General features: G+C 42.1%; 2 protein-coding genes across 5 annotated transcripts; one reads left to right on the top strand and one right to left on the bottom strand.

Moving 5' to 3' along the window:
• The first annotated feature begins 309 nt into the window (after positions 1-309).
• Positions 310-3,273, top strand: LOC127294413 (cyclin-dependent kinase B1-1). The gene is made up of 7 exons (XM_051324215.2): positions 310-823; positions 1,097-1,158; positions 1,250-1,361; positions 1,478-1,571; positions 2,054-2,123; positions 2,434-2,572; positions 2,931-3,273. The coding sequence occupies exons 1-7, from the start codon at positions 470-472 to the stop codon at positions 3,021-3,023; spliced, it is 924 nt and encodes a 307-aa protein (XP_051180175.1). The 5' UTR covers positions 310-469; the 3' UTR covers positions 3,024-3,273.
• A 707-nt stretch (positions 3,274-3,980) lies between these two features.
• On the bottom strand, positions 3,981-9,290 carry LOC127294411 (factor of DNA methylation 1). 4 transcript variants are annotated; one of them, XM_051324212.2, is made up of 9 exons: positions 9,080-9,290; positions 8,882-8,983; positions 8,570-8,636; positions 7,285-8,177; positions 6,993-7,174; positions 5,541-5,630; positions 5,179-5,463; positions 4,541-4,750; positions 3,981-4,446 (listed from the first exon to the last, which is right to left on the bottom strand). In XM_051324212.2, exons 3-9 carry the CDS (start codon positions 8,572-8,574, stop codon positions 4,219-4,221), a joined length of 1,893 nt encoding a protein of 630 aa, XP_051180172.1. In that variant the 5' UTR covers positions 8,575-8,636; positions 8,882-8,983; positions 9,080-9,290; the 3' UTR covers positions 3,981-4,218. The 4 variants fall into 4 exon arrangements, with proteins under 4 accessions (XP_051180172.1, XP_051180171.1, XP_051180173.1 ...); XM_051324211.2 differs by having other exon boundaries at positions 8,886-8,983; XM_051324213.2 differs by lacking the exon at positions 8,882-8,983.
• Positions 9,291-9,478: the final 188 nt, after the last annotated feature.

Here is a 9,478-nt window from a genome sequence, read left to right as displayed (position 1 = left end):
AGCTCCTGGATGTTTTCGACATATAAGTTGACATGTGTGGCGCTGATGTGAACGGCGCCACACATCCTGCCACGTCGGCTGGTCAGCGTCGACCGTGCCACGTCGGCATGGATGTGTGGCGCCGATCACATGGGCGCCACACAATGAGATGTGGTGCCGATGGAAAAGACGCTACACAAAAAGGTTAGATAGGTGAAATAGTTCGACGAGAGGTTCAGTCTGTGCTTTTGAAGGATTATTTTTTGTCAAAATCGCCACATCCAGCGGCCCAGCCCGGCCCAAGCAAGGCTCCCGACACACAGACACGGTCAATCTTTCCCCTTTCTTTCCATCTTTTCCCTCTCTCCCCCATTTCAAAACCTTCAAATCCGGCAACCGCCGCCGCCGCCCCACCCACCTAGGGTTCCTCTCTTCCCACACAAGCCGCGGCGAGGAGGCGGACGACGACACCCGGGCCGCCGGAATCGGGATGGAGAAGTACGAGAAGCTGGAGAAGGTCGGGGAGGGCACCTACGGGAAGGTGTACAAGGCGCAGGACAAGGCGACGGGCCAGCTGGTGGCGCTCAAGAAGACCCGCCTGGAGATGGACGAGGAAGGGATCCCGCCCACCGCGCTCCGCGAGATCTCCCTCCTCCGCCTCCTCTCCAGCTCCATGTACGTCGTCCGCCTCCTCGCCGTCGAGCAGGCTACCAAGGGCGGCCAAGCCGGGGGCAAGGCCGTACTCTACCTCGTCTTCGAGTTCCTCGACACCGACCTCAAGAAGTTCGTCGACGCCTACCGCCGCGGGCCCGCCCCCAAGCCGCTCCCCACGGAGGTCGTCAAGGTACTGGTTTGAACTCGCCTCCTGTTACGCGTCCCGTTCTGAACCCTGAGGCCTGGCTTCGAAAATCTGCTGTGCTTTAATTTGTGAATGACATCCGATTGTTAGCCGAATGCGAAATCAGATCACTAAATGTTCCTATGTGTTTGTAAGTTAGTCTGAATTATTTCATTAAAGCAAAATTTGTGTAAACTCTAGGCTAGTCGCCCAAGGCTAAATTTGTCTATTCTCCTTTGGATAGGTTTGTTTCAGGCTAATGGATAACTTTTTTTGCAGAGTTTCCTGTACCAGTTATGCAAAGGAATTGCACACTGCCATGGCCATGGTGTCCTTCATCGGTTGGACTTCTATTCTCTGATTTCTGTTACTGATCATACATTGCATTTGTTACCCATGCCAATTCAAGCTTCTTCATCCTTGACATCATAGGGATTTAAAGCCACAGAATATATTGGTTGACAAGGAGAAGATGATTCTGAAAATTGCAGATCTTGGGTTAAGTAGAGCTTTTACTGTTCCTATGAAAAGCTACACCCATGAGGTATTGTTTACTTGTCTAGTCGACTCTACACTTAGATAGTGAATGCTCTGTTCCACGTAATTTATCATCATGGTTTAGTAAGTTCCTGACATTCCTATTCTCTCTTCGTATTGTAGATTGTGACACTTTGGTATAGAGCTCCCGAAGTATTGCTTGGAGCTACACATTACTCAACGGGTGTTGATATTTGGTCAATTGGATGCATCTTTGGTACTCCAATTTTCCTTTTAATTGATGTTATTGAAAATATCATCCTTGTAGCGAATCTGCAAATACACTTATGTACAATCAGAGCAAAAGTACACTCAATTCATGGTCACTCTTCCATATAATCAAATATAGCACTAGTTAAGTGGTTTTTAATGTACATCAGCACACGTTTAATTTGTTTGAAAAAAGCTATAACCTTAACAGTAATTCTGAAAGTTTTGAGAGTATCAATGTCAAGGATTGCCGTTAAGAGTTAACTACAAAATGCTTCTTGTAAAAAGAAACAAGTTGCATTCTTAAATTTAAATTTTGATTTAGCTTAAGATTTTGAGCTCCAATTTCACATGGGTCTCATATTTTTTATTTTTAGCCAGCTGCTTTAGTTTTTTTCCTTGCTCTTCTAAACTATGATACATATTTATTTTCCTTTTTTCTTGAAATCTTTTCCCCCAGTTTGATGTTTTCTTATCCTTTTTATACAGCTGAGATGGTCAGAAGACAGGCTCTTTTCCCTGGTGACTCTGAGTTACAACAGCTGCTTCACATTTTCAGGTTTTTCTTTCTCCTACTTCTCGTGAAAACGTATAGGCTTATCGTGTTAAAACTTAGTTGCAAGAATAGTGTCTCGGTAGTGACATACAATTTCATGCTGGTGGTTGCTATAATCTGAAAATGTAACAAAGTTTGTTGAAAATTGAGATGCCTAGACTTTGTCAAACAGTTACACCCCATGCAATGACTTAAAACATATGGTTTGAATTACTACCAGTACATCATCTGAAAGTTTTTCGTTCTCCCCATTTCTTCTATAAACTTATATTGTACTTGCATTGAGCCATTAACTAAAACTGCTTATGACAAGGCTGTTGGGAACTCCTACTGAGGAGAATTGGCCTGGAGTGACTCATCTGAGGGACTGGCATGAGTATCCAGGGTGGAAATCACAGAATTTGACTCGTGTAGTCCCGACACTGGAACCGGAAGGGGTCGACCTGCTAACGGTAAACTAAAATGCTGATCTGAAATGCTAACTCTTTACCAGAAAATTATTTTCCTGTCACCTGTATGCTGTAGTACTTTCTTTATCTGTCTTTCCTGTTTCTTCAATTCATCAAATTCAAGTTACGCTTGTCCATCCATGTCTTCGTATTTTCTTCGTTGTGATATTGTCCCATATTTCAATTCGACTGATTCATTTTGATTCACTTCAGTTTAGTTTTTTCATTCATTTGGCGTGGTTGCAATAATTAAGTTGCTACTAGAGAGCAGTATCTATTCCTAAGCAGAAATTCATGTTATATTTTTGAGGTGGAAGGGGTCGTCCGTAATCTGATCACTTCTTTAACTTGTTACTTGCAGAAAATGCTCCAGTTCGATCCGGCAAGCAGGATATCAGCCAAAGCTGCGATGGAGCATCCCTACTTCGACAGCCTTGACAAGTCCCAGTTCTAGCTGTTCAAGCTACCATGTGTTTTTCTTAGTTCCGCTCGTGTGCTCTGCTCCCCAACTTTCCTGCTCATGAGATCGACGCTGAAAGCGCAGTAGACAGTGTTTCTGCACCCAGCAATGTCGTGTTGCTCGTCGTTGGCTTACCTGCCCCTCCCCGTGGTGTAAATCTACAGCTGCTTTGCTGTTCAGATGCGATATAAGTATTTTCTGTTCTCTACCGAATTGTTTGATAAGGAAGATTTGCCGACAATAATGCATTTGTTTAAGAGGTTGTGCAAATATGTTCATAACCTGGAAGAGAATGTTGGTTTGATGACTGGACCTGGAAGTGCCAGGTCGTGACTAGTTTCAGACAGGTGTGCACAAGGATCTAGCTTGAGCCTTATACTGACAAACATTTTACCAGCTAAAGTGTGTTCTAGGAGACGGCCCGGGATTGGTCTGGTATTCTGTCGGTGGTGTTTGTAGGTGAGGCGACCCCTAGGTGACCTCGCGTTTCTGCGGGGCACCTACGTACTGATCATTGGCGTGGCACCTGGACAGGCATGGGGAAGGGACATAGGATGCCCAGCTTCCCTAGGAGGAGCAGACAAACAGTAGAGAGCTAGCACCTCAAAGTTCTCTTTGTTGTAAACGTCTCATACTAATTTTCCTGTGAACTGGATAACATATGCCATGTGGGCTGTAGTGCAAACAAACATATCTGCGGTTTGTGTACAGACCAAAACATAAACAGTAGAAGGAAAATGCTCAAGTCGATGCAAAAATACTTCTCCCGAGGATAAATAATACTACCATGATTCTGAAATGCAAGCCTTTTTAGAAAGCTGAATGGAGGTAATAATTCGTTCAGGGTCAACATATGCGCCAATTGGTCCTCTTAATCTGTGATGGGACAAGCATCATCGTGGAACAGTTGCACAATGATAACAGTTCTAAACATAGTAAAAAAGAACGGTCTGATAAACATAGTCTGCATATAATATCAAGTGGCAGGAGCCAAAAACGGCTGGTTCAGTTGGTTCTTGCAAAATGTGGACGATTCCGAGATGACATCAGTGTGCATTCAGAATAGCACGTAACTTGCAGTTTACGGACAGAATCTGAATCATGGTAAAAAGGAAACCATCGCAGTCCCATCTAATCTACTGAACCTCCAAAATGCAACACCCTAGCTTCTTATGGTGTGATGCATTTATCACCTCTTTCGTTTCTGAACCTTCCATTGCTTGAGAATGTGCTCCACGACTTCCCCAATGCTGGCCTTTTTGTTCTCTTTGTTGTTCCACAGCTCAGAGACCACGTAGCTGCCGCTGGCGTTGTACTCATTGATCTCCAGTAGCGCCACGGTCACAGCTTTGTAGACCTCTTCTCCGAGCTGCTCCTTCAAGCCCACCAGCTTTTCGTCACCTTCGTTGATGATTTGCTGAAGACCACACATCACATCGTATTAGTGTTGACACTGCATTATGCACTTGTCATTGTCAACAACTGTGCAAGATTTACTCCACTGGGCATACCTTGGCTGTTTCACCTGTGGTCACTACCTTGAAAGGATGCCAATTAGCATCCCTGAGATTATCTTGCCACAATGAGCAGAATTCAAGAGCTTTTGTTTCAGCCTCTTCGCCGTATCTTTCGTTGCAAGCTCTAAGAAACGGCTTCTCATCCAGTTCACCCATCCTCTTGATTCCAATGTTGCTGTTAGGGTTTAACAAATCACCCAAGCCCTACAAAAAAAACAGTCAAGTGATTCAATGTCATAATATGCAAGCAAATACATTTGGCAATGGCATCACTATTATCTTTTGTTCACATCTGAGAAAATATACAAGGGAAATACTATTGTGCCATTAACTAGTAACCATGTAAAAACAAGAACAGCAATTCCAGTCAATGCTTTAACACCTGCTAAAAACTGATGACAAGCAATCAACAGATGTGAATCCAACCTTGAAAAGGCTTCTGTTGTTGGCGAATAACAATCAATTAACAAGATTGTTTCTGAAGGATAGTTTGTACACAGATATTACATATTCACACATGCACATGTCTCAGGAGTCAGGACATAAAGATTTAGAAGCTGAAAAGGATTCTAATCAAAATAAGGTATAATTGTGCCGAACTTGCTTAATAGAAGACTAGTACATCACGTTACCTTCTTCAGTTCTTTCTTTGCATCTTGCAGTTCATCATTGGTCATCCTCTCTTTGATGATCAGAGCTTGATTTAGCTGATCCAAGTGTTCCATGGCCTCCATTCTTTCATCTAGTTTCTTGGTCAGCTCTTCAGTAAGTTTCTTCACATCAACACCCTCTCCCTCCATGTGTTTCACCACCTTCAGTTTGCCTCTAAGCTGTTCTATATCCAGCTCAAGCTTTTGCTTCTCATCCAGCTTCTTCTCTAACATCAGGATTTCTTTCAAAGCAGCTTCCTTCTCTTTCTGTTAGAGTAAATTACAGATTCTAGAATTCAATAGACACTTGAATGAAACCAATAATTGGAGGGTAGAATGCATACCTTATGTTTCTCAACAAGAATTCGCACACTTTCATTGGCTTTCTTTTGCTCAATTCTTGCCATATGGAGGGAATCATTTTGAACATCATTCTGCAGAGGAATTTATTTAGCAGTAAGACAATTAGTCAGCAAGCTTACTCTAGAAATCGTTTCAAACACAATCTTTTCAATTTTCGTTCCACTGGCAGTTCTTGGATAGAAAAATGGTGTTCAAAGTGTAAGACGGCTCACTTTATTAAGGGCAATACTAAATCCTCAATATAAAGTACGTTCAAACGCAATCTTTTAAATTTTCGTTCCACTGGTAGTTCTTGGATAGCAAAATGCAGTGTCTCCAGTCCTAACTCCAAACCAGATAAGGGAAGTATATTTGGAAAAGATCATTTTTGTTATATTTTTACTTGACAGTTAGGGATGAGGGAATTATCAGGATATCTTGTTCCATGATAATATTAGCCCTGGGGTCTTAATCTGATATAAATCTGGTTTCTATTTGATACTTTTCCATCTTATGCCCAGTGATAACATATCTAGTAAATAGTAAGCATGGAATCTTGTGAACATTTACACAACTAAAATTATTTCCATACTTCTAAGCTAGCATATGGTGAAAAGAGGGATTCATATTTGGAAAAGATCATTTTTTGCTTTTTTTACTTGAAAGTTAGGGATGAGGGAATTATCAAGATATATTGTTCCCTTATAATATTAGACCTGGGGTCTTAATCTGACATAAATCTGGTTTCTGTTCGATACTTTTCCATCGTATGCCCAGCGATAACATATCTAGTAAATAGTAAGCCTGGAACCTTGCGAACATTTACACAACTAGAATTATTTCCATACTTCTAAGCTAGCATGGTGAAAATAGGTAGATTGTACATATTTTTTTATTGTGTCATGTGCTTGAAGAAGCTACCCAGGTGGCTGATATCAAAACTAAGAGGTTCTTTGTTACAGATAAAGGGCAACCTATACTGTGTATGCATTTTTTTCTGAAACAACACAACTTTTTAGTGTCATATTCTCTACACATTGAGCTTGTTTGTCATGGACGGTGCTCGGAAGTAGTATTTTGTGTCTTGTCTTTCAGAGGAGAGTTTAGTCAATCACTAAATTATATGTCCATTTTTCTTAATACTGTGGAAATCTATGTATTGTAGGGCAGAAAATTCTAACATATTGGAGACGTTAGAGTTGAAATTCGAACCTGCTAAGTGTCTTAGACATATTGTCTCAATACAAAGCAAAATTAGACGGATATAGCTAGTCTTCAACACGTATTTGTGAGCGTATGCGCGCATCTGAAAGCAATGAATATTGAGCTAGCAGACAAAAGTCGGTTTGCTGATAGCCTTTACATGACATTGATTTATCTCTTATGCTTACATTTATACTTCTACGTGCAGATAATAAGGAGTAACGTAAAACAAAGGAATGGTAGATTCGTACCTTTTTCCTCTCATTTTCCAGCTCTCTTCTTTCCATGTCAGTTTGAGCAACTATCTCCCTTAGTTGCTTGGATCTCCTTTTGATGCCATGCTCTTTCTCATCCAATTGCTTTCTCAGCTGATCAGTCTCTTGAACAATTCTCCGTGAATGTTCACGGGCAGCAGACTGCATATTTCGCATTTCTGCCGAAAATGCAAGATAAAACATAAAACACTAGACATGATCATGTCAGCAATGCAAAAGAGTGTACCACAGGAGACTTTTCCATTTTAGTGCAGTTCCATGAGGGTACCTTCATTGTAACGTTGGTGCAGTGAGTCAGTGTCCTCCATGGCCCTTTGAAGAGCGAGATCCATCTGATTACACTTGCACTCAAGTTCCAATAAATACTTGCTCTTAGCACTAATCTGGTTTGTCAAATTAGTTATGATAGTCTCAGTCTTCTGGGATAGCTCAAGTTGCAGTTCAGGCACTGTCTTCAGCTCACCTCTTTCTGACAAGAACTTACCAACTGGATCATCTGAACTGTAATCCTCTTCTTTTGCCAGCCAACCAAAAATATACTTTCCCTTCCGAGCTGCCTCATTCCAGTTCATTTTACCCAAATGATGTGATTTATAGTAGTTATGGAATGCCAAGGCATCCTTAAATCCAATCCAATCCTTGTGAAAGTGAACAACCAGATATCCAGTGTACCCATTAGAACAATGCACAGCATCTAACCGCGAGGGTCTGAAATGATCTAGCTGCTGCATCACAGTGGCTCCACCTTTCTCTGTTTGCTCTGCTGGAACATTGGCAAGAATGCCCATCCAAGGATAAACAAACAGCTCTTGATCTTGCACAGGCTTAGGAGGATTAAACAGTGCTTCAGCTTGTCGCGACGGCAATGAGCCTGCCGCATCAGCATGATCAGTCTTGAGAAGATTGGCCAGGGCCTGGTGGTTTGCCTTCACCTTGGCAGCGCGATTGGATGCACCCACCCCAATGGCATGCTGAAGTAGCTCATTGTAACAGTAGTCCAGCTTCTTCTTCCCGGGGCAGAAAGGGCATCTAAACCTGTCAGTGCCTAGTCTAGCCACAAGCTTGCCGGACTTCAGGTCCATGTACACCTTCTCAGCATAGTCATCAACATCTGTATCACTTAGCTCTGATGACTCATCGGAACTGCAGTCCATGGCAGACCTGAAAATAAGGATTTTTTCAGATAGAAACATTACTACAATAACACACAGCAAAGGCATCTGATCAGGAAAAACATGGTGTATTCCACAATTCAAGCTAAAAGCCTAAAATGAATACTTATTGGTATAGACAGACATGCATGGACAGCAAGAATTGGTATTTCAGGTTTGTGTAAATCAACTAACTAGTGAAGAAACACAGGAAACAGCTTATACAATTTTGAAACCAAGATGAGCACAGATGCATCATATAACTTGTTTTCGAACATGACGATAGCAACCACTGCTCTCAGGCAACAAAATATACATGGTGCAAGTATTATTAGTGGTGTGCACATGATAGTCGTGCCTGCCTAGAGCTAATTTTTCGTAACAAGAACACAAAAGACTTGCCCCATCTGACGATCCTCAATGTCTTGTTGTACTTGCCTGCCTCCTAGCTAAGATAATTAGTCAGCACCTGCCATTAATCACAGGGGCGATTAATATCTTGGGATGAAACAAAGAAATTGTCCAAAGCAGAGAAAGGCAGATTAAATGAACGAGTACAAATCCAAAGCCAAACAAACAAACAAACAAAGACTTTACAAACGAAGAACTGGCAAAGCAGAGTAGTACTTCCAGTAATGGAAAGCGGACTTGTTTACTGCTATGACCGCAATCACAAACTTATGGCGTCAAATCCCAATAATAAACTAGCAGTACGTACTGATAAATCTATTCCTCGTCCCAAATCTTGTTTGATCGTTTCTTGGCAACCAACGGGTGCAAATAAATCCGGAAGTGGTCTTTGGAATTTCGAAACCCCTACAATTAAAGAAAGAACACACCAATCAATCAACCAACGAAACCCTAGAAGAAAGAGAAGTACACAGCAGGCCCGTATCCCGTAAGCGAACGCACCTGGGACGCTTGACGGATGGCTTGGAGAAGCTACGCCGTGGCCATGACCAGGAGCAGAGCTTGACGCCAATGCCGAGGAGGCGGGGCCAAACTGAACAGGCCGCAAGTGCGGAAACGAAGCGATGAAAATAAATGTCTTTTTTTAGATGATGAAAATAAATGTCTTGATACAGAGGCAGAGGGAGAGAGAGAGATGAGAATGGGAAGGGACAGGGCAGCTCTCAAGTCGGACTACAAAAACCTCTCTCCTCAAGTGGGGATTTGGTGCTCGCACATGGGCACCACTGGTCCTGCTTGTTAAAAAGAAAAATAGAAAACTAATTTTCCGAGTTTCACAAATCCTATGAACTAACCACAATACTGTACAAAGTTGCATGCGGAGCAACTAACCTCAGTGTC

The sequence above is a fragment of the Lolium perenne genome, chromosome 4 (assembly GCF_019359855.2).
Source record: "Lolium perenne isolate Kyuss_39 chromosome 4, Kyuss_2.0, whole genome shotgun sequence".
Lineage (NCBI taxonomy): Eukaryota > Viridiplantae > Streptophyta > Magnoliopsida > Poales > Poaceae > Lolium > Lolium perenne.
This window is presented reverse-complemented; position numbering and strand designations above follow the sequence as displayed.